Source organism: Coregonus clupeaformis, chromosome 18 (assembly GCF_020615455.1).
Source record: "Coregonus clupeaformis isolate EN_2021a chromosome 18, ASM2061545v1, whole genome shotgun sequence".
Classification (NCBI taxonomy): Eukaryota; Metazoa; Chordata; class Actinopteri; order Salmoniformes; family Salmonidae; genus Coregonus; species Coregonus clupeaformis.
In genome coordinates this window covers 27,382,987-27,407,929 of record NC_059209.1, presented here as the reverse complement: position 1 = coordinate 27,407,929, position 24,943 = coordinate 27,382,987, and the positions used below count along the sequence as shown (strand labels likewise).

Sequence of the window (24,943 nt, the reverse complement as noted above, 5' to 3'; positions counted from 1 at the left end):
ACATGGAACAACAGATAGTCCCAAACAAATCTAAAGGAATTTGTTCTGAAGTGTCTGTCCTATATCTGAGAGATATAAGAAAGATCAGGAAACAATTTATATATTTTACATGTATTTAACCCCTTTTTTTAGGCACTAAACTATCTCCATATATACATATACAAAAGTACGTGGGCACCCCTTCAGATTAGTGGATTCGGCTATTTCAGCCACAGCCGTTGCTGACAGGTGTATAAAATCGAGCACACAGCCATGCAATCTCCATAGACAAACATTGGCAGTAGAATGGCCTTAGCTCAGTGACTTTCAACGTGGCACCGTCATAGAATGCCACCTTTCCAACAAGTCAGTTCGTCAACTTTCTGCCCTGCTAGAGCTGCCCCGGTCAACTGCAAGTGCTGTAATTGTGAAGTGGAAACGTCTAGCAACAACGGCTCAGCCGCAAAGTGGCAGAGCAGCCGCACCATGGTCGGGCAGCAGCACACAAGCCTAAGATCACCATGCGCAATGCCAAGTGTCGGCTGGAGTGGTGTAAAGCTCGCCGCCATTGGACTCTGGAGCAGTGGAAACGCGTTCTCTGGAGTGATGAATCACGCGTCACCGTCTGTCAGTCCGATGGACGAATCTGGGTTTGACGGATGCCAGGAGAACGTTACCTGACCGAATACATAGTGCCAACTGTAAAGGTTGGTGGAGGAGGAATAATGTTCTGGGGCTGTCTTTCATGGTTCGGGCTAGGCCCGTTAGTTCCAGTGAAGGCAACTCTTAACACTACAGCATAAAATGACATTGTAGACTATTCTGTGCTTCCAACTTTGTGGCAAAAGTTTGGGGAAGGACCTTTCCTGTTTCAGCATGACAACGCCCCCGTGCAAAAAGCGAGGTCCATACAGAAATGGTTTATCAAGATCGGTGTGGATGAACTTGACTGGCCTGCACAGAGTCCTGACCTCAACACCATCTAACACCTTTGGGATGAATTGGAATGCCGACTGCGAGCCAGGCCTAATCGCCCAACATCAGTTCCCGACCACACTGCAGCAATGTTCCAACATCTAGTGGAAAGCCTTCCCAGAAGAGAGGAGGCTGTTATAGCAGCAAAGGGGGGAACATCTCCATATTAATACCCGTGATTTTGGAATGAGATGTTCGACGGGCAGGTGTACATATACTTTTGGTCATGTAGTGTACCTCCATACATTTGTTAAACTGGTACCGGGGACTTTCAGAAGAGTCTTGTGAGGCTTGTGGGCAACGTAGAGCAAAACGTAGAACCCAATTTTGTTCATGAGAGTCTCAGTTTACCACAGAGGCATCATATTAGTGTAGGCCAAACCGTTCGGACGCTATAGACGTTTTCGTGAGAAGACTGATTTTCGGGATTTGTCTAATGGTCTGACAAACACCGCACTAGCTCTGCCACCATTCACCGCAGATGCGGAGGGGCGATATCGGCAGATGCGGTGGATTGAGACGCAACCCATGCAAAAAGATATACCAGATATCTCTAGTTTAAACAGACAGATTTTGATGGGGAATGTTTTATTATGTTAATTAGATTTCCACAGGGCCGCGGCTGTAGGCTAAATGTTAAGGTCCTCAGTCAGAGTACCAGCTTGGAGAGCCGTGAGGTTGCTGGTTTTGGTTGCCATTAGGCCTTTCGTTTGCTTTGAATCTTTAGTTTGGGCATACCTGTTTGTCGTTTTCAGTTTTGTATGTTTATTTTTGTCACCATCTGAACCAACAATAATCCGCATGGACTGGCCGATCAAGAGGTCAAGAGAGACAGAGCAGGCCCTGGACCACATTAACGCACACATCAAGACCATGTAGCTAGGCCTAAGACCCCTAGACATAACGAGTGCAGAAAAATCAGTAGGCTAGTTATTGGTTTAGTAACAGTATTTTAAATGAGTTTCTATACTAGATACTTTTATTATATACCAAATATACCAAAAACATTTGTGTGCAGCCCAAGCCCACTCACTGGGAGTGTAAAGCCATGTGTAACTCTGGGGGCCAACAGTGGTCGAAATGTAGCTACATTTAAACTGTTCAATACAAACACAGACACACACCACTCACCGACACAGTCGCAGGTGGGGAACTCAGCCTGGAGGTCCTTGGCGGGCGTGTCTAGCAGGCTCTTAGTGGGCATGTCCAGGTAGCTTAGTGGCGACTCCAGGAAGCCTTTTAGGGAGGGGTTAAGGGGGAAGCCGTCCTTAGTGGGGGTGTCGTCCTCGCCCCCATCAGAGAATAATCCAGTGGTGGAGAGGACAGCTACGTTCCCATTGGTCTCGATCTTCATGCGTTTGGGCAGTGGGGACGGGGAGAGAGGCAGCTTGGTCCCCTCACGCTTATCCTCCATGGGGCTCTCAGTGGAGGGCTGTATAGTGGAGGTGGAGGTTGCTTCACTCACACCCCCTAACTCCTTCTCCTTGTCCACCTCCATGTCCTGGTCTGTTGATGGGGCTGTGGTAGGAGCTAAAGGAGGAGGGCTGGAGGACTGGGTGATGGTAGCGCTGGATGGTGATGGGGGCCTGGCTTGTCCTGAGTTAACGTTGGGCTGAGACGCTGTCACCACGTGCTGGGCTGAGGCTGAGGGGTCCTGGTCCTGGGGCTGGCTCTGGATCTGAGGAGGGTAGGGCTCTGGGGCCGAGGATGAGCTGTCCCCGAACTCTGCCTCGAACTGGCAGATCAGCTCCTCGAACTTGGGGTCCAGGGAACTGAGGCCTGGTATGGACTGTGAGGTGGTGGAGGTCTGAGGGGCGGAGGTCTGTGTGGCGCTGGCCTCCCCTGAGCTTGCCGGGACGTCCAGGGCTACAGTGAGAGGCTGAGGGGTTGAGACGTCTGGAGTGTTTACAGACAAGGCAGAAGCAGCGACAGAGGGTGCAATAGAAGAGTTTAAAATGGATACCTGAGATTGGGCCGGGGAAGGGAGGCCTGCGGCTGCCTGAGTGGGGTTACTGAGGAGGGGGAAGGTAGGGAGATGGAGAGAACCTGGGTGGGCGCTGGCCAGAGGCAGGGCTCCGGTCATGGTGAGGGGAGACAGTTTCTGTATGGAGATCTGTCTGTGAGGCAGGAAGGTTGGCAGGGAGGCCTTCTGCTTGGTCTTCTTGATCACTATCGTCTTGGGTTTGGGGCCTGGCTGGAGCAGCATCCCACCCACTGGGTGCTGCTTGAGGACCGGAGATATCCCCGCTGTGCTCTTCCTCCTCTTGGTCTCCTTGGGCTCCTGCTTGATGGCCAAGGGGATGGGGTGGCTCTCGGGGCCCATCTTTTGGGGCCACCACTTGCGGAGGTTCTGGCAGGCCTTGGCAGGCCGCAGAGGGCAGAGGCCTGGGATGCCAGGAGGGTTGGAGAAGAGGTTCCTCTTGTGGTGAAGGTGCTGCTGCAGAGCTGTCTGGGTGGATTGGTGGATGGCTGCACTGCCCAGGGAGAGAGGTGGACCAGGGTACCTAGGCTGCTGCTGGCCATTCATCAGGCCATAGCAGCCCTCCATGGAGGCGCAGGCAGAGCTCTGGTACTCCCTGGAGTCTACCTCCTGCTTGACCCAAGGCATCCCTGGTTCCTGCTTGATGTGGTGGTGTGGGACGGGCAACTTGAAGGGGCCGTTTATGTATTTTCCACTGGAGTCCCCCAGTAGCTGTTTGAGCTTGGACATGGGGTCGCCAGCGCTGTGGTCACTGGACGGAGGGGCAAAACGAGGCTGCTGGGAATCTGAGTTCATCCACTGGTTCCTCTGCTCTTGGGATCCCCCAGGGCCCTGCTGCTGCTGCCACTGCTGGGGGTGAGGCCGGGGGCTGCCTGCCTGGGGCTGCCTGGGGAAGGGCGAAGTGGAGGACGGGAGAGGGGAGGCATGGGCCGGATGGCCCTGTGACTGGGGTCTGTGCTGCTGCTCCCACGACACGGGGCTCTGCTGGGGCTGGGGGTATATTCCAGGAGGGACGGATTGTGAATGCGAGGAGGACAAAGAGGAGAGGGGGTCGGGGGAGGAGGGGACCAGGCGGGTGCCGTGCTGGAGGTGTGGAGAGGGTTGTTGGGGGGGGTGTTGAGGGTGGCTGGGGGAGGAGGTCTGGGCAGGAGGGACCACGGTCTGGGGGACAGTTGCAGACAGCTGGGTCAGGGCCTCGATTGCAATAGCCGTCTGCAGACTGACGTTCTTCTCCTTGGCGATGGAGAGGACCTGAGGGCAGCAGGGGATAGGGGCTGGGTTTTGGCCTTGTTGGTGTGGGTGTAGGGGTGGACAGTAGAGAGGGTTACCTCCATTGACATGGGGTTGGGGGTGAGGATGGGGGTGGGGGGACTGCTGTGAGTGTGGGGGCTGTTTATGAGGCGACTTGTCAGCGGTCATCTTGGAGCAGGGCATATTGTTGTCCCGCTCCTCCCCTGCCCCTGTCTGTTTGATCCTCTTCTCCAGCCACTCCAGGTAGTCTGGGCAGTCTGGCCCATCACAGTCACAGTTGGGGGGTTTCTGGCCATGCCGTGCCTGGCTCAGGGCATTCTGCAGGGTGTTCAGGTCCTCTGGGGGGCTATCCTGGTTTCCTCCTTCTGGGGCTTGGATCCTGGCTTGAGCCGCAGCCCCCTCACCAGTGCCCATCTCCTGGTTGAACTTCTCATACAGCTGAGTGGTGTGGGACTGGGGCTCGGGATGACCTGAGGGGGGCAGGGAGCCCACACTCACGCTGGCTGAGAAGGCTACCAGGTTGCGTGCATCCTCCATGTCTGCCTCATGGACAGGCTTCCCAGGAGTCCTACCACTACTGCTCCAGCCATTGCAGGGCTGCTGCTGATGGGGTTGGGTGGCTTTGCTGTGCCCATGTACCCAGCCCTGTCCTGGGGAAACACTCCTTGACCGCTGGGGCTCCCTCTGGGGCTCCAGGCCAGCTCCACCCTCCTCATGGGTGTCCCTGGGATGCTGGCTCACCCCATTGGTCGGTTCCAGGCTCAGTGAACCGCCTTGCCCGAGGCGGTCATGTGACCCAGTTTCCATCTGGCCTCCTCTTCTGGGGCCATCCACTGAACGAGCGTCCGAAACAGTCTGAGTGAGAGAATGAGAGGACACAGGTTAGAGAGGTTAGGGATAAGGAACCAGGAAAACTAAATAGGAACTGTGCATCAAGATGGAATAAACAATAGCAATCAATATACAAAAAAATATATAGTTTAAACATGTTTACAACTAGTTTCTTCAGTTGATCATCTTAATATAACATTATACTCAAACAAAGCATTCACAGAGAATGGACAAATCGACAGATCATAATGATTATGACAGGGCACTGGCTAGAAACCATTCCTCATTTCATAGGACTTGGTCTGGGATCTCTCTCTCTCTCTCTCTCTCTCTCTCTCTCTCTCTCTCTCTCTCTCTCTCTCTCTCTCTCTCTCTCTCTCTCTCTCTCTCTCTCTCTCTCTCTCTCTCTGTCTGTCTGTCTGTCTGTCTGTCTGTCTGTCTGTCTGTCTGTCTACTGTATCTACTGTACCTCTACAAGACTGCTGCATTCAACACCTGTCTGTCATATCACCATGAGGTAAGACTAGACACACTCAATCAATGCAGGATGGCTCAACAAATGCAATACAAATGTGTGAAGGATCTAGAGAGCAAAGATCAAATCATAGCTATTGTTAGTATATGGTTACATTCTTGATTCCATTTCACAAGTGTGTTTAATAAGATGATAGTAGCTACAGCCTTCGATTAGAGTCCATTAGAGATAGAGCATAGTGCTGATTATCTCATCTGATGGTTGAACCTGCTCATCCAATACATTAGCTGTGATGACATCACTGTTTACTAGACCTGCAGAAGAATGCTGCAACACTATGGAGAGGATCTGGTCTGGCTGATGATTTTGGAGGGGAAAACTAAAAGTGAAATTTTGACAGTGCAACCAAAGCAGTGCTGTTGTCAAAACACTCTACACTGAGTGTAGAAAACATTAAGAACACCTGCTCTTTCCATGACATAGACTGACCAGGTGAATCCAGGTGAAAGGTATGATCCCTTATTGATGTAACTTGTTAAATCCACTCAATATTAGGAAGGTATTCCTAATGTTGGGTATATTCAGTGTATATTGCTGCAAACAGCCTTCTCAACGCGACACTGACTTTTAAAGAAATGCTACAGATCTGGGCTTGAATCATGTATTTGCAGTGTTTCAAACCTGCATAAGCACAGTTAAAGGGATACTTCCGGATTTTGGCAATGAGGCCCTTAATCTACTTCCCCAGAGTCAGATGAACTCGTGGATACCATTTGCATGCTAGCAGATACCCATAGACTTCCAGTCATTGCGCTAACCCTAGTTAACATTAGTTCACGAAACTACCTCTAACTTTCTTCATACTGGACAAAGAGACATATACAGTGGGGGAAAAAAGTATTTAGTCAGCCACCAATTGTGCAAGTTCTCCCACTTAAAAAGATGAGAGAGGCCTGTAATTTTCATCATAGGTACACGTCAACTATGACAGACAAATTGAGAAAAAAATATCCAGAAAATCACATTATAGGATTTTTAATGAATTTATTTGCAAATTATGGTGGAAAATAAGTATTTGGTCACCTACAAACAAGCAAGATTTCTGGCTCTCACAGACCTGTAACTTCTTCTTTAAGAGGCTCCTCTGTCCTCCACTCGTTACCTGTATTAATGGCACCTGTTTGAACTTGTTATCAGTATAAAAGACACCTGTCCACAACCTCAAACAGTCACACTCCAAACTCCACTATGGCCAAGACCAAAGAGCTGTCAAAGGACACCAGAAACAAAATTGTAGACCTGCACCAGGCTGGGAAGACTGAATCTGCAATAGGTAAGCAGCTTGGTTTGAAGAAATCAACTGTGGGAGCAATTATTAGGAAATGGAAGACATACAAGACCACTGATAATCTCCCTCGATCTGGGGCTCCACGCAAGATCTCACCCCGTGGGGGTCAAAATGATCACAAGAACGGTGAGCAAAAATCCCAGAACCACACGGGGGGGACCTAGTGAATGACCTGCAGAGAGCTGGGACCAAAGTAACAAAGCCTACCATCAGTAACACACTACGCCGCCAGGGACTCAAATCCTGCAGTGCCAGACGTGTCCCCCTGCTTAAGCCAGTACATGTCCAGGCCCGTCTGAAGTTTGCTAGAGTGCATTTGGATGATCCAGAAGAGGATTGGGAGAATGTCATATGGTCAGATGAAACCAAAATATAACTTTTTGGTAAAAACTAAACTCGTCGTGTTTGGAGGACAAAGAATGCTGAGTTGCATCCAAAGAACACCATACCTACTGTGAAGCATGGGGGTGGAAACATCATGCTTTGGGGCTGTTTTTCTGCAAAGGGACCAGGACGACTGATCCGTGTAAAGGAAAGAATGAATGGGGCCATGTATCGTGAGATTTTGAGTGAAAACCTCCTTCCATCAGCAAGGGCATTGAAGATGAAACGTGGCTGGGTCTTTCAGCATGACAATGATCCCAAACACACCGCCCGGGCAACGAAGGAGTGGCTTCGTAAGAAGCATTTCAAGGTCCTGGAGTGGCCTAGCCAGTCTCCAGATCTCAACCCCATAGAAAATCTTTGGAGGGAGTTGAAAGTCCGTGTTGCCCAGCGACAGCCCCAAAACATCACTGCTCTAGACGAGATCTGCATGGAGGAATGGGCCAAAATACCAGCAACATTGTGTGAAAACCTTGTAAAGACTTACAGAAAACATTTGACCTGTGTCATTGCCAACAAAGGGTATATAACAAAGTATTGAGAAACTTTTGTTATTGACCAAATACTTATTTTCCACCATAATTTGCAAATAAATTCATAAAAAATCCTACAATGTGATTTTCTGGAGAAAAAAAATCTCATTTTGTCTGTCATAGTTGACGTGTACCTATGATGAAAATTACAGGCCACTCTCATCTTTTTAAGTGGGAGAACTTGCACAATTGGTGGCTGACTAAATATTTTTTTTCCCCACTGTAAATGGTATCCACGGGTTCATCTGACTCTGAGGAAGTAGATAAAGGGCCTCATTGCCAGAATCCCGAAGTATCCCTTTAAATGGATATCAAAATGACAAGCATCTGACATACAAACAAGGAAGGTGATCTATTCTATGTAGTTTTATGTAACTTCCTGTTTGGAGCAGTATGAGACTTTGGGCGCGTTCCTCTGCCCAGGCGTTGCTGACGCCTGCCAGATCTTACAACGCCTGAATAGGTATTTTACGTATCAGCTAATGACGTCATATGTTATAGCAATCTGTCAGTCGATGACGTGGCACGCAACCATTGGTTGATGCATGCAGCGTCTGAGCAGGGGAATGCAACCTTTCTGTCAGCATTGTGTAGAAGACAGGGATAACACAGGTATGAAGAAGATCCACTATGACTTACTGTGTTTGAAGAGGCATAGCAAACAAAGACAATCTAAGGACAAACACAGAGTACATGTGCAGTGCATTCTGAAATTATTCAGTACCCTTCGCCAGATCTGTGCCCCGACACAATCCTGTCTCGGAGCTCTACAGACAATTCCTTCGACATCATGGCTTGGTTTTTGCTCTGACATGCACTGTCAACTATGGGACCTTATATAGACAGGTGTGTGCCTTTCCAAATCATATCCAACCAATGGAATTTACCACAGGTGGACTCCAATCAAGTTGTAGAAACATCTCAAGGATGATCAATGGAAAACTGGATGCACCTCAGCTCAATTTCGAGTCTCATAGCAAAGGGTCTTAATACTTATGTAAATAAGATATTTCTGTTTTCTAAAAACCTGTTTTCACTTTGTCATTGTGGTATATTGTGTGTAGATTGCTGAGATTTTTTAAAATTGCTTTTAGTATAAGGCTGTAACTTAACAAAATGTGGAAAAAGTCAAGGGGTCTGAATACTTTCCGAATGCACTGTAATTACTTAAAAATATATGTTCAACCACTTCTACACAGAGACACAAATCTATGACACACTGAATATCCAAATAACCAAATAATACATTTAACATTTTGTCTTTGCCTCTGAACATCTTCAAGTCCTATTCTAAAAGTTCTACATCTACAATAGCCTAAACTAAATAAGGAAGTCTTCAACATGGCACTATCTAATGGACCTGCCAGAGCAGGCAGGGCAGTGACATTGAGGCTATAGCAGGTGATAGGCAAGCCCTGCCCTATTCTCCAGACAGACAGACAGACAGACATTGATAAAGCCTGAAGCCTTGTCAACTCAGACAGACAGACAGACAGAGCTCTATGAGGATTACACACAGTCATAATAATGTACACACACACATACTACACACGCATGCATGCACACACACACACGCACACACACACACACACACACAGTTTACTGTACACACTCATACAGGTACACATAAAGGTAGGCTACACCATGAAAAAAAATATACAGTCTAGAAGAGAAGAACTAGACCGGTTTGTTGTTTGAGTTATGACCCAACAGGTCTGTGTACAATGCTAGTCGGTTTACAATGCAGACTTGATCATATCTACAGTATGTTCACAGTGAGAACACAGCTCTCGTTTGTAGTTCCTATAGTTGGTTGACAACTGAAGTAGAAAGACATCCTGCTTTTCCCGTGGTTTTAATATATTTAAATTAGCCTTTTGAAGTGTCTAATTATTGGACGGGCCACTTGCTCAGGCCCTTTGAATTCACCTTCTGTGCTGGGTGTCTGATGGGTGTCCCAGAAGGGGTGGGGGGGTTTGGACAGCCAGCCGGCGATACGTGAGAGGCCCCACGTTGCCCTATCGCAGACTGTGCTCATCAGGCTGAACTGAGACGGAGTTGTGACTAACAACAGTTTGGATAACTGCAGTCTGTTGAAATAGCGTGGTCACTAAAATGCACAACCCAACATCCCACAGTCAGTCACATTGCTGTTGCTGCTCTCTTTTCCTCTTTTTTTTCTCACACAGTTGATACACTGACACTCTTTTTCTCTCTTAAACACATAAACCATACAATAGCAATTTTATCGTTGCTTCGCACCCCCGGCACAAACCATAATGACAGTTCTCATAACCGGTCAACTGGGACTTCCGAGATATGCTACATGACCAAAAGTATGTGGACACCTGCTCGTCGAACATCTCATTCCAAAATCATGGGCATTAATATGGAGTTGTTCCCCCCTTTGTTGCTATAACAGCCTCCACTCTTCTGGGAAGGCTTCCCACTAGATGTTGGAACATTGCTGCAGGGACTTGCTTCCATTCAGCCACAAGAGCATTAGTGAGGTCGGGCACTGATGTTGGGCGATTAGGCCTGGCTCGCAGTCGGCGATCCAGTTCATCCCAAAGGTGTTCAATGGGGTTGAGGTCAGGGCTCTGTGCATGCCAGTCAAGTTCTTCCACACCGATCTCGACAAACCATTTCTGTATGGACCTCGCTTTGTGCACGGGGGCATTGTCTTGCTGAAACAGGAAAGGGCCTTCCCCAAACTTTTGCCACAAAGTTGGAAGCACAGAATCGTCTAGAATGTCATTGTATGCTGTAGTGTTAAGATTTGCCTTCACTGGAACTAAGGGGCCTGAACCATGAAAAACAGCCCTAGACCATTATTCCTCCTCCCCCAAACTTTACAGTTGGCATTATGTATTCGGGCAGGTAGCGTTCTCCTGGCATCTGCCAAACCCAGATTCGTCCGTCGGACTGCCAGATGGTGAAGCATGATTCATCACTTCAGAAAACGCGTTTCCACTGCTCCAGAGTCCAATGGCTGCGAGCTTTACACTACTCCAGCCGACGCTTAGCATTGCGCATGGTGATCTTAGGCTTGTGCTCGGCTGCTCGGCCATGGAACCCCATTTCATGAAGCTCCTGGCGAACAGTTATTGTGCTGACGTTGCTTCCAGAGGCAGTTTGGAACTCGGTAGTGAGTGTTGCAACCGAGGACAGACGATTTTTACACACTACGCACTTCAGCACACGGCGGTCCCGTTCTGTGAGCTTGTGTGGCCTACCACTTCGCGGCTGAGCCGCAATAACAGCACTTACAGTTGGCCGGGGCAGCTCTAACAGGGCAGAATTTGACGAACTGACTTGTTGGAAAGGTGGCATCCTATGACGGTGCCACGCTGAAAGTCACTGAGCTCTTCAGTAAGGCCATTATACTGCCAATGTTTGTCTATGGAGATTGCATGACTTTATACACCTGTCAGCAACGGGTGTGGCTGAAATAGCCGAATCCACACATTTTAAGGGGTGTCCACATACTTTTGTATATATAGTGTATATTTAGCCAAATGAGACTGTCACGAATACCTTCTCACTCTTCATAGCCGCCGTGCTATACACACTGCACTATACACACCGTGGCACGCTCACACCTGCGGGCACCTATCACGGTGCTTCTGACAGTGCAGACCACGTGCTCCGAAAACGATTTACAGCATGCCAGAGCCTACTCTCTCCTGCCAGGACACTCAGTCACACACACACAACACACACACACGGCGCTTCCATTCCAAAACATCAACACGCCAAACCAGAAGAGACTGCCTAACCTGTAAGACACCATAGTCACTGAGACTAGTCCCTTCAAACAAGAAACAGACATCAAGGCTAAACAAGCAAGCCTTTATCATGCAACGTTACCACTACAAGTCCATCCCCACCCCACCAGACCAGAACAGATGCCCTCAAGGTTGACAGCACAAAGCAGAAAAGGAGGGAGGGGAGACAAGAGGTTTGGGGGGAGGTGGGCATAAAGCCTGGGAGTAGACAGCTGAACATAAATCCACACATTTAGACACACAACACCCCCCTCCCTCCTTCTCCTTCTCCCACCCCCAACCCCACTCCCTCCCTCCTTCTCCCACCCACAACCCCACTCCCTCCCTCCTTCTCCCACCCCCAACCCCACTCCCTCCCTCCTTCTCCCACCCACAACCCCACTCCCTCCCTCCTTCTCCCACCCCCCAACCCCACTCCCTCCCTCCTTCTCCCACCCCCAACCCCACTCCCTCCCTCCTTCTCCCACCCCCAACCCCACTCCCTCCCTCCTTCTCCCACCCCAACCCCACTCCCTCCCTCCTTCTCCCACCCACAACCCCACTCCCTCCCTCCTTCTCCCACCCCAACCCCACTCCCTCCCTCCTTCTCCCACCCCAGCCCCAGTCCCTCCCTCCTTCTCCCACCCCAACCTCACTCCCTCCCTCCTTCTCCCACCCCAACCCCACTCCCTCCCTCCTTCTCCCACCCCAACCCCACTCCCTCCCCTGCCTTTCCTTTCCTGCCTTGTCTCTCGCCGAGAAAACGTGAAGGAGGAACCATGAGAAAAAAAAACAGCAAAGAGTGGAGAGCCCCACACAGCTACAGTACTTACATGGGTCTAGACGTCCTGACAGTCGTAGTGGAGAAACACAGAAGAGGGGAGAAGAGCTAAAGAGGAGCATGGAATAGTGGTGCTAGGACAGGAGCCACTAGCAATCTGGTGGAGGCTTTTTTTACTAGTCAGTGCGGCACACAGTCACACAAGCGCCGACACGCGCGCACACACACACCTCCCCCAACCAACGCACGCTCGCGCTCTGTCTCTTCTTACGGCCGTCGCTTTCGGTTCTCTCCCTTTTCCTCTCTCATTATCTCTCTCTGCTCCTCCCTTCCCTTTTCAATATCCCTTTTCTTTATCTTACGCTCAAAGTCTGGTTCTCCTTGCAGCCCCCACCTTCCCCTCTCTCTCTCTCACTCTCTCTCCCTCCGCTCCTCTCCCTCTCGCTCAGTCAGTCTCTTTCTCCTTCTCCTCCCCCTCTCTCTTCTGTGTGTGCAGAGCGAGAGGCCATTTTCTGAGGCACAGTGGGCACGTAAGAGGGAATGGAGGAGTGTGCAGCGAGCGGCGAGAGAGAGAGAGAGAGAGAGAGAGAGCAAGAGAGCTGGGGGATGGACGCTAGTGGCAGCCCTAGAAACAGCAGCACATTGCAGCAGAGCTGTTACCAGGCAAAGCTCGCTCTCTTTCGCTCTCTCTCCCACACAAATCCTTATTGAAAACTAACACTTTGAATACATAACAGTGTGTTTCGTAAAACATAATGTTATATGTTTTAGTCTATCTGGTAACGTCTAATAATTTGGATATCTGAGAGCGGAGCGTTTTTTGAGCGTGGAGGAGTGATGGAAGCCGCTAGACGCAGGCGAACGCCAATCTCAGCAGCGCTCACTGGACATCAACAGGAAAATGGAAAAACTAAAGAAAAACAACATAAAAATCTCTGTAGGTGGTTTGAATCTGATCGATTCAGACTCCTCTTTCTCCTGCGAGAAAAGCTGTACTTCCATCTTTAGGTCTGTTTCTGTCATAGTCCATTGGCCGACCACAAAGCCGATGACGATCTCTCTGTTTGTTTCTCTGTCTTTTACCACAACTATGTTAATAATAACTATTTATTTATTTCTCTACAGGTCTGTTACCTTCGCCGCCCGCTGATGTGTCGCTCATTGTGAGGTAAAACCGGGGGGAAGAGCAGCAGTCTGGGACTTGTGAAGGCGAGACAAAGCATAGCGAGTCTCCTAAAAACCAGAGGATAGCGATGGCTTGAGATGACTTTAAAAGGTGCCAATACGTTTTACATTCAAACGTTTCTAATGCCTATAATTTCCTGATTCATACACGTGAAAGAGGAAGAGAACAGAGAAGGATTTAATATGATTGAGGGATAAAGACTAGAGGACTAGAGGCTGGGGAACTGGACAAGCAGCGGTCGACGACAGTTTGGTAACATACTGACCACAGGGATAAAGGAAGCCAGAGACACAGTAGAGAAGAGAGGAACATAGAGGAGAGAGTAAGGAGAGATGTTGAGCTACAGAAATGCAACACTCACACACAGTTAACAACCTAGTAAGTTGTCTTATTCATGTGACTTCGGCTCTAGCAAGAAGAAACCATGGATAAGAGAAGGAAGAAGGAACAGAGATAGAGAAGGAGCAGCGATCGAGCGGCTTGTCGCTTGACAGAGACCGTCCATAGCGATATGGTGCTACTAGAGACATCGACAAACAGCAACATCATTTGCACCAAAGAGGACAGAAATGATTCCGGTGTCTCTCCTTCTCCATGGCGTGGCTGCTTTCCCTCTCCTCCCAATTGGTCGGTTGGTCTTTCAGTCTCACTCTGTCCCTCCAACGTTCTTCCAACGTTATCCCCTCACCATTGCTCAGCTTTAGCACCATCATCGCTGGCTCGCTCCACTTGTTCATGCTACCGTTCTGACCGCCCTTCTCTGCTCCTTCTCTTCTCTCTGTCCTCACTCTCTCCTTCAGCAGCGCTGCTGGAAGTTTGGAATCAGATTCATGGAAGAAGAGGGAAAAAAACATGGCTGACGTCTCTTCTCTCCTCCATGCAGATGAGATCCTTGTTGGCTCCTGCGCAGTATCGTTCTCTTATTATCACTCACTGAGCATGTGCGCTCTGCGCTGCGCATTGGCTGGATTAACTTGAGTAACCTCTCTCTCGATCTCTCTCTTTCACGCTCACTTTCGCTCTCTTTTTTCGCTCCTGCTTTCTCTCTCTCTAGTTCGGTTTCTGTCCCTTCCTTTGCCTTCCTTCGCTCTAGGTTCATCACAGTCAGTGTCACTCCAAGCCTTTCTGAGGCTTTCACTCTCTGGCCCTGTTGCTCACACAGTCCTCCACCAGCGCTGCCTGGCACACACACAACTCAAAGACAAAAACTGCACAACCCAAGCCGGTGCCTAGTAGTAAAGGGAAGTTTGTTATGTCACATGTCCAGGAAGCACCAATGAGAGAGAGAGAGGGCGGGTGGGCGTGAGAGCTAGTTATGACATAGCTGTTACATCATCAGAATCTCACAACCTCGCTCCCACCCTGCCCACTCGCCTCGCACAGGCTGGGCAGATGTGTCATATGACACAGTGTGTAGACCCCCCTTCCCTCATCACACACACACTCTCATTCATTCACCCTCCTGACTAGCGCTCGCTCTCTCCCCCAGTACAGTGACACAGCATTTCTTGCGCTTAGAGCAAACTTAACCCTATCCATTCTCTAGAATAAAACCCTAATCTGCTCAAAGCCAACAAGAGTGTATGTAAAACAAAAAAATAAGCAAACTGTGTACAACCGCGTACCACTCACCAGTTTTTAGAACCATAAATGCTACATTATTTCACACCTGAATACAACATGAATATGAATTCACTATATGAATTTGATTAGCCAAATCTATTTCTAAAAGGCTGTTCTCGCTATGTCACATAGAGAGTTCAAAAACCATAGAAAAAAGTTGGAGTTCAGTGAAATAATCCTGATACTTTTAAGCATCTAGTTGTCCACTATACAGTAGATGCATCTACTAGTAGCAGACTACACTCCAATACTCTTGTCAGAACTGTACAGTTTTTTTAAATTCAATTTCTTTCCAAAAAAATTAAGCAAAAATAATCGACTTTCATACAAATAAAATCCTATCCAGAAAAAGGCTATGTTATGGTAACGCTGAGGTAGTTTTAGGCTAGTGCTACTGTTTTGTGATAGACCGCCTGGGAAGAGCAGACCAGCAGCCCCATCATACCTCAGACAACAGACCCACTTATCTAGTGTGTCAAGACCATCACCTCCCTGATGATTCCTATAGGCCCTGGTAGTCACCTCAGTACATCAGAGTCACATCAAAGTTGACGGCCATGTCCGGACTGTATTGTGGACCCATAAAGGGCTGTTTTCCGGACACAGATTAAAGAATCTCCATTGAGTTTGTTTCTAGTCCAAGACTAGGCTTAATCTGTGTCCGGCAGTGGTGTGTATTCATGGGTGCCAAGGGAAACCAGGCTCCCAAAAAGTGACACACTCCTCCCCTCCAGCTTCCCCAGTGATTTTACCCACGCACCGCTACTGGTGTCCAGTAATCCAGCCCTTTATGTGTAGGATGGGGATAAACTAACATCCACTGTTTTCAAAGTTAAATGTAAATAATACAGTTAAAATATTATTTTATCTTAAATCTAAACAGCCATATATTTTAACCATCTATAATCATATTTACAGTATCAAACCAAAAGGAGTCAATTTTACTGAAACTATTGTTCTGTGATCTCCTCAACAATACACCAGACAAAACTTTCCCTATGTCTCAACCACCTGCAGACACAACTGTCATGTGCACTTTGAACTCCTTCAGACAAACCCCTTACTATCATGTGTACTCTAATCCCAATCTGCCACAGACAGTCACAACAGTTTACAGTGCCTTCAGAAAGTATTCACGCCCCTTGACTTTTTCCACATTTTGTTGTGTTACAGCCTGAATTTAAAATGTTTAAAATTTTGATTTTTTTGTCATTGGCCTACACACAATACCCCATAATGTCAAAGTGTAAATGTTATAAATGTTTGTAAAAAAAATATTTAAAAAAAATCCAGCTCAAATGTCTGCACAATCTAGGTGTGGAAAGTTCTTAGAGACTTTATTTATTTAATTTTTTATTTTATCCTACTTACCCAGAAAGACTCACAGCTGTAATCGCTGCAAAAGGTTATTCTATAAATTATTGACTCAGGGGTGTGAATACTTATGTAAATGAGATATTTCTGTATTTCATTAAATTTGAACATTTTTCTAAAAACATGTTTTCACTTTGTCATTATGGGGTATTGTGTGTAGATTATTTTTGATTTATTAGGATCCCCATTAGCCAACGCCAATGGCGACAGCTAGTCTTACTGGTGTCTGACACATAACAAAAAATACATTACAGACAAAATACTTTACAATTGACATACATTTAAAAACATGAACATGCAGTGTGTGTGCATCTATCAGTTACACATACATGTCAGTACATGCACACAATAAGTAGGTCACATGGGAGAGAGGCGTTGTGCCGGGATGTGTATTTTATGAAACCAGGTTTGCTGCATGCACTCATGGCTCTGTATAATACTGTACGTTTCCTTGAATTTGTTCTGGACCTGAGTACTGTGAAAAGACCCCTGGTGGCATGTCAGGTGGGGTAAGTGTGTGTGTCAGTGTTGTGTGTAAGTTGACTATGCAATCAATTTGGAGTTTCTTATAAAAACAAGAATTTATTTCCTTAACTCTTAGCCAAGAGAGACTGGCATGCATAGTATTAGATGGGTGAGAAAAAATATCAATTTAATCCATTTTGAATTCAGGCTGTAACACAACAAAATTTGGAATAAGTCACAGGGTATGAATACTTTCTGAAGGCACTCTGTGTACACCCAAACCCCTAACAGACATAACAACATTGTTTACTCTCTAACCACAAAGCACACAACTAGCACATAGACGACTTTCAAGGACTTAACAGAAAGTAGAAAAGTGAGTGCTCTGCTCTCAAAACAATACAGGGTAGTTCCATAGCAACAAATGATAAACTGACGAATGTGATGATTCAAAAAACAGAAGGACAATTCAACACGTACGGTAGGAGTACTCTATTTGAACATGAGGTGCGTGGTATGCGGTATCTCAGAAATGAAATAATCTTAGTCAGACCATCATCAGGAGGTGTGATTCAACATCTCAACTCCTCCATGCCTCCATCTCTGTCTCTCTCCATCTCCCTCTCTTCCACACACGCACACGCACACACACACACACACACACACACACACACACACACACACACAGACACACACACACACAAAGCAGAGCATTGGCCTTGTAGGAGTGATGACAGAATACAGAAGTGCAGCTGGGGCCGTGTGTTGTGTTCACATTTTTACCATGACTACAAGTCTGACTCATCTTCTCATCCAACCATTCACCCACACTGAAAATAAAAGAAAACACACACCCCAACACATGTATGCACCTACTTTATCAAGACCAGTGGAGGCTGGTGGGAGGAGATATAGGAGGACAGGCTCATTGTAATGGCATGAATGGAATAAATAGAACGGAGTCAAATGTGGTTTCCATATGTTTGATGTGTTTGATACGGTTCCATTTATTCCATTCCAGCCATTACAATGAGCCTGTCCTCCTATAGCTCCTCCCACCAGCCTCCACTGATCAAGACATAGGTGTTGGGTGAATATCAAGGATGAAAAAGACAAAACATGACAAACAGAGTGTATGATTTATTTCTACAGGGTATAGAGTAGAGTGTAGAAGAAATGGCGAGTGTAAGACATCAGGTAGGCCTAGCGGAAGAAGTAACCACACTCAACCCTCTCCCCTCATGTGTAGGGAGGCTTGTGTCAGAACAACCACCTTGTCTTAAATTTAGGTCCCATCTTCTCTAACAGCAGAGGTCTATGCAGTATACAATGCATATCTTCTAAGGAGTAACACAGCCTAGGCCATCAATAGATGACACAGTCCAGACAACCAAATCAGATCATTGCTCTGCGTTCCTGACAGAGCAGGGTCCAACCCCCACCCTAATGTCTTCCTGTCAGTCCCTGACGTCATCCCTCCATCTCCCCATCCCCCCGACCCACATTACCACATTAGACACCCTCCTCCCCTCCAGCCTCATGCCATCAAGGTCATCTGTTCTGACACACATGCTCCATGTGACACACACACACACACACACAGAGACACGCATAAGCACACAGGCAGACAAACACACACAGGAAAACACACTAAGGGTCACACAAACAGGGGAACACACGCAAAGGCACATTTAGAGGATTGTTCCTCCATCTGTACACAGAAGAGTGAATCCTTAGAGTGAGTACAGGCTGGCTGGCTGGCTGGCTTGTGTAACACATTGGATTGTGATCTCACTCACACACATACAATGACAGAGGGTCAGTGGGTGCATTGGTGAGGATGAATGCTGAGTGGGACTGAAAGTGTAGCATAGAAAACAGAATAACAAAAATATCTGAGAATCTATCCTCATCCATCTTTCTGCTCACTCGTTCTCTCTGTTTTTCCTTCCTTTGTTTTAATTTCTCTCTCTCTGCCAGGGATTTTACTATTCCTCTCTGTCTTTCTCTCTCCCTTCCTTTCTTTTTCACTCTGTCCTCTCCTCTGTGTTGTCCCTGACTTGTGGGCTTCTCCTCTGCTCTGGGAAGGGACAGAGAGGGACACAGAGAGGGACACGAAGGGACAGAGAGGGACACAGAGAGGGACAGGAAGGGACAGAGAGGGACACAGAGAGGGACAGGAAGGGACAGAGAGGGACACAGAGAGGGACAGAAAGGGACAGAGAGAGACACAGAGAGGGACAGGAAGGGACAGAGAGGGACAGGAAGGGACAGAGAGGGACAGAGAGGGACAGGAAGGGACAGAGAGGGACACAGAGAGGGACAGGAAGGGACAGAGAGGGACACAGAGAGGGACAGGAAGGGACAGAGAGGGACAAAGAGGGACAGGGACAGAGAGGGACACAGAGAGGGACAGGAAGGGACACAGAGGGACACAGAGAGGGACAGAAAGGGACAGAGAGGGACACAGAGAGGGACAGGAAGGGACAGTGAGGGACACAGAGAGGGACAGGAAGGGACAGAGAGGGACAGGAAGGGACACAGAGGGACACAGAGAGGGACAGAAAGGGACAGAGAGGGGCACAGAGAGGGACAGGAAGGGACAGAGAGGGACAGGAAGGGACACAGAGGGACACAGAGAGGGACAGAAAGGGACAGAGAGGGACACAGAGAGGGACAGGAAGGGACAGAGAGGGACACAGAGAGGGACAGGAAGGGACAGAGAGGGACACAGAGAGGGACAGAAAGGGACACAGAGAGGGACAGGAAGGGACAGAGAGGGACAGGAAGGGACAGAGAGGGACACAGAGAGGGACAGGAAGGGACAGAGAGGGACACAGAGAGGGACAGAAAGGGACAGAGAGGGACACAGAGAGGGACAGGAAGGGACAGAGAGGGACAGGAAGGGACAGAGAGGGACAGGAAGGGACACATAGGGACACAGAGAGGGACAGGAAGGGACAGAGAGGGACACAGAGAGGGACAGGAAGGGACAGAGAGGGACAGAGAGGGACAGGAAGGGCCAGAGAGGGACACAGAGAGTGACAGGAAGGGACAGAGAGGGACACAGAGAGGGACAGGAAGGGACAGAGAGGGACAGGAAGGGACAGATATGAACAGAGAGGGACACAGAGAGGGACAGGAAGGGACAGAGAGGGACAGAGAGGGACACAGAGAGGGACAGAGGGGCAGGAAAGGACAGAGAGGGACACAGAGAGGGACAGAGAGGTGTATGCTGGCGGTGTAGGGTCTCCACCTGACTCTGCCCTTCCTGACACGAGGCATGTGCAAGTCAGCATGCACACACACAGCCCAGCTGGGAGGGAGAGGGCTGCCTGCCTGCCCCACTCCACTCCACCACTCCTCACAAAGAGAAAGGGAGAGAGGAGGAAGGAGGAAGGAGAGGGGAATAGGCCAGCGTGGAGCCACCAAAAACAATCCAGCACCAAGAGAGGGGGAGGAAAGTGAAGAAGGAATAGTGTTTTTAAAAGAGTGGTCTTTGTAGTAAAGACTTGGGACTGAAAGGAAAATAGAGGGAAATATGAAGAGGCAAGAAATGGGTGGAGGGAAGAGGGTAGAGAGATGGGGGGAAGAAAGGGTGAAAGGGTTTAAAGTAGTGAAAAAAAGGAGGAAATAATACCCTTACAAATGGTTCAAATACTGTATTTGACAAACAGTGGAATGGATAGCAGATGATGTCACTGTAGTTAGATGAAGTCATAAAGTTTAAATCCCACAATAGCACAAACTTTCAGTTGGAATACTTTCAGTAGGATTACTTTCAGTTGGATTACTTTGGGTATGAATCTGACCAAGACCCATGTATCAAAGACAGACAGACAACAAACAGTAGACTACAGCAGTACACTGAGGGAAAATATTAGAACATAATACAACTACGGTGCAACAACATAACACCAAGAGGATAGCTACAGAGAGAGAGAGAGAGAGAGAGAGAGAGAGAGAGAGAGAGAGAGAGAGAGAGAGAGAGAGAGAGAGAGAGAGAGAGAGAGAGAGAGAGAGGGGAGTAGAGCTAGAGAGAGAGAGAGCGAGAGAGAGGAGGAAGTAGAGCTAGAGAGAGAGAGTGAAGGGAGAGGGAGCTAGAGAGAGAGAGGAGGGAGAGAGAGAGGAGGGAGTAGAGCTATAGAGAGAGAGATGAGGGAGTAGAGCTAGAGAGAGAGGAGGAAGTAGAGAGAGAGAGAGAAAGAGCGAGAGAGAGGAGGGAGTAGAGCTAGAGAGAGAGAGAGAGAGAGAGAGAGAGCGAGAGAGAGGTGGAAGTAGAGCTAGAGAGAGAGAGAGAGAGCGAGAGAGAGGAGGAAGTAGAGCTAGAGAGAGAGAGTGAAGGGAGAGGGAGCTAGAAAGAGAGGAGGGAGAGAGAGAGGAGGAAGTAGAGCTATAGAGAGAGAGAGGAGGGAGTAGAGCTAGAGAGAGAGGAGGGAGTAGAGAGAGAGAGAGAGAGAGAGAGAGAGAAAGAGGGAGAGAGAGGAGGGAGTAGAGCTAGAGAGAGAGAGAGCGAGAGAGAGGTGGAAGTAGAGCTAGAGAGAGAGAGTGACGGGAGAGGGAGCTAGAGAGAGAGAGAGGAGGGAGAGAGAGAGGAGGGAGAGAGAGAGCTAGCGAGAGGAGGGAGAGAGAGTTGTGCCATCACAGTGTGCAAGATAAGTGAGCTGTTGCCACAAGAAAAGGGCAACCAGTGAAGAACAAACACCATTGTAAATACAACCCATATTTATGTTTATTTATTTTCCTTTTTGTACTTTAACTATTTGCACATAATATTACATTTGAAATGTCTTTATTCTTTTGGAACTTTTGTGAGTGTAATGTTTACTGTAAAAAAATGTATTGTTTATTTCACTTTTGTTTATTATCTATGATCTATAAAGCCCTTAAAAGGAAATTGAATTGAGAGAGAGGAGGGAGTAGAGAGCTAGAGAGAGAGAGAGAGAGAGCGAGTGAGCGAGAGAGGAGAGAGCGAGAGAGCTAGAGCGAGAGAGAGAGCTAGAGAGATATATAAATATAAATATACAGAGAGGGAGTTAAAGGGAAAGAATAGAGAGAGAACCTTTCCCAGCCCCTGCACAGTGGCGTGTTGCCAGCCTTGTCTCTCCCAGGAGTCGGGCTAAGATTAGCTCCCCATATGTTCAAGTCAGGCGTAGCCCGTTTTAAAGGGCCAGCGCTCGCCTTGCCTGTAGCACCACTTGAGACCACACCATCCATCCCTGTGCTCTGTGTCATGCTTTACATCAACCACTACATACCATACATATCCAATAACCATGACGTTTGTTGTAAAATATCTAACGTTTTCAAACCACTTGAGGCCATATCGTATCGTCTATACCAAGCTTGTAGCCTAGCAGATTGTATCCATGTGTTTAAATAGTTTCCATAGAATCATGAACAATAGACATGTCACTTTGGAGCTGCAACACACCAGACATGACTCCAATACTGTATCATGGTATTGGAGTGAAAACCCAAAACAAAGCTACAGGGATAAGTTCTAAATTGTGACATGTGTAGTCATGGTTTGGCAGGAGAAGGGTTGTGGATTGGCTAGATTCATTACAGTACTGTACACACACGGTTGGTTCCCAGTCGCAGAGGGAGAGTAGCCATCAGAGAGGTGAGAGTTAAAGACATGACACAACCACCTCCTCCTCCTCCGCCTCCTCCTCCTCCTCCTCCTCCTCCTCCTCCTCCTCCTCCTCCTCCTCCTCCTCCTTCTTCTCCTCCTCCTCCTCCATTCATTTTTCATTAACTGCGGCAGGCAGCACTGGCCCTCAGCCATTCTGTCCACCAGGAGAAACCAGACGCCGGTCGGCACGGGCGAAAGCCACAACACTACAACCATGCTACACCATACAGGGCACCGTAAACAATCCATGCCAGGACTTAGGCCAAGCCATGGGTCCTCAGTCAGCCCCACAGACTGGACCGATGAGGGGGAAGAGACACCACTGGGAGGAGTGTCCATTATAGAGCATTAATTAGAGCAGAAACATGACAACAGGGCTGCTGATGATAGTCAATCCTTTCTTGACATTTGAGTGGTTCCTATAGTCTGCATCAGGGGAGGAGAATGAGTTGGTGAATACAGAACATTAATCAAAATGTCATTTAGGTTCCCACTGAGGCTCAATATGTTTCATGCACATCTTGGTTGGTGAGTATTATGGGGTGACAGACACTTGATTTCAAGTGGTATTCATACAGGTTTTATTGATAATTAATGAATATCTGACGTAACCAATGGAAATGTAACCAAAAGGAATAATAGTTCTTCGTGCTCTACAGATACGTTCCTAAGAACTTGTGAGCTGTCTTCTACAGAACACAAGTGCATTGTGATTCTTAATTTAAAGCTCTGACACTTGTTCAATCACTTTCAACAATCGGCTCCATTTGAGTTCAATTCCTCTACATGTGGGCACTGTTTTCAAAACTCCACCTCCTCAATCGAACAAACAGTCGATGACCTATTTGGCAACAGTCATCAGTTGACAGTGATAGGTCTAAGAAAACAAGTTGAATGGAATAGCTATCCTGAAACACCACACGCTTCCTGTAAATACTATACCTACACACCGCTCCCCGGCACACACACACACACGACCCATCTCATCACATGACCATCCTAGAGGGAGGGCCTGAGCTAAAATGACAGTGATGATGTCATCTGCCACTCACTGTTGCCACAAAAACTAGGTCACGGCTAACCCTTTCTAATCAAGGGAGGGGATTCCACAACACAACATATGGAACACTACATGGTTAAACCAAACCTGCTAGCACTGTACTTTCCATCTGTAGTCAGAAACACAATGACTAATTAATGTCTTTGTTCCATCTACCTTTCCGGTTAACAGTCTACGTGTATTCGCACATGGTGCAGGTGCACATTTGATGAATGAAAAGGAAATACTGCGTTTGAAGAGAAGAGAAATCACGCCAGCGCAATCTGTGGTAACTCACATTGCTCTAGCATTTCCTGAACAGCTACTACAAAGGGTTAGAACCCTACTACAAAAACCAGTATAACCCTTCTAGAACTGAAAATGTATACATTGTATTTATTGTATATATTTGTATGTTGTATGTATATCCAATGTAGAATTAAAGAGTGAAAACTAGATTTTTATAGAGTATGCTGAAGTGATTATTCAACAGGCGGATGTTTGTATGGATGGTGTGAGCCAGCCTTGACTATTTTCCAGAATTACGTTTTAGCATTTGTGGCACAAATCCCATTCAAGTCATGGGACCCATATTTGGATTTTTCGCACATCATGTCCAAATCATCCAAAAGTATCTCAAATTGATTGGGAAGCTCACCAAAGTCTCTTATAGATGATTTGAACATGATGCGCGAAAAATGCTAATAATGGCCCCATGACTTGAATGGAAATTGTGCCACAAATGTTAAAATGTTAGCATTTGGAAACAGTGCCAGACACTGCCAAATAAAATAAACCCAAGCACGGATTGCTGTCATACCTTGTATATAGACTGCTTATAGGGTAAGGAAACCAATTGGTCATTTTGTAATTTGGGTGAACTATCTCTTTAATCATGACAACAACAGATGGTGGTCAAGAGCCTTAGCTGATAAGAAGTATGTAGCCTATCAGTAAACCTGCGGAAGTTCACTGAGGTCAAAACTAACATGACAACCACTTCTCTGACTGTCCGAACATGTATAACTGAAACCGTGAAGACAGTTAGCTCAACAAGAAAAGCCTACAACTAAATTCTGCCCAAAATAAAGCGACTATACTGAGTTATTCAACTGATCATCAACATGTGAAAACACAACATTGACAACCAATCTTACAATGAGAGAATGCGCCAAAAACAGACACGTGTCGGAACATTGGACATTGATCAGCTATGCCAGTCTCCTGTTATAAACAGACTGCCAGTTCAGTGACAGCATTGACAGAATCTTCTGTCTGAAACAGTAGCACAGAGATTCACTCGGTATATAAAC

General features: G+C 47.4%; 1 protein-coding gene across 2 annotated transcripts in view; it reads right to left on the bottom strand.

Moving 5' to 3' along the window:
* Positions 1-24,943, bottom strand: part of LOC121530650 (methylcytosine dioxygenase TET3-like) — a 55,419-nt gene that overhangs the window by 28,783 nt on the left and 1,693 nt on the right. The window contains exons 1-2 of one of the 2 annotated variants that reach the window (XM_041835774.2): positions 12,358-14,875; positions 2,086-5,041 (exon numbers count right to left, since the gene is read on the bottom strand). In XM_041835774.2, coding sequence (XP_041691708.2) covers positions 2,086-4,993 — 2,908 coding nt within the window. In that variant the 5' untranslated portion in view covers positions 4,994-5,041; positions 12,358-14,875. Of the gene's footprint in view, positions 1-2,085; positions 5,042-12,357; positions 14,876-24,943 lie in introns of those variants that run through there. The other variant, XM_045226834.1, reaches the window with a different exon arrangement.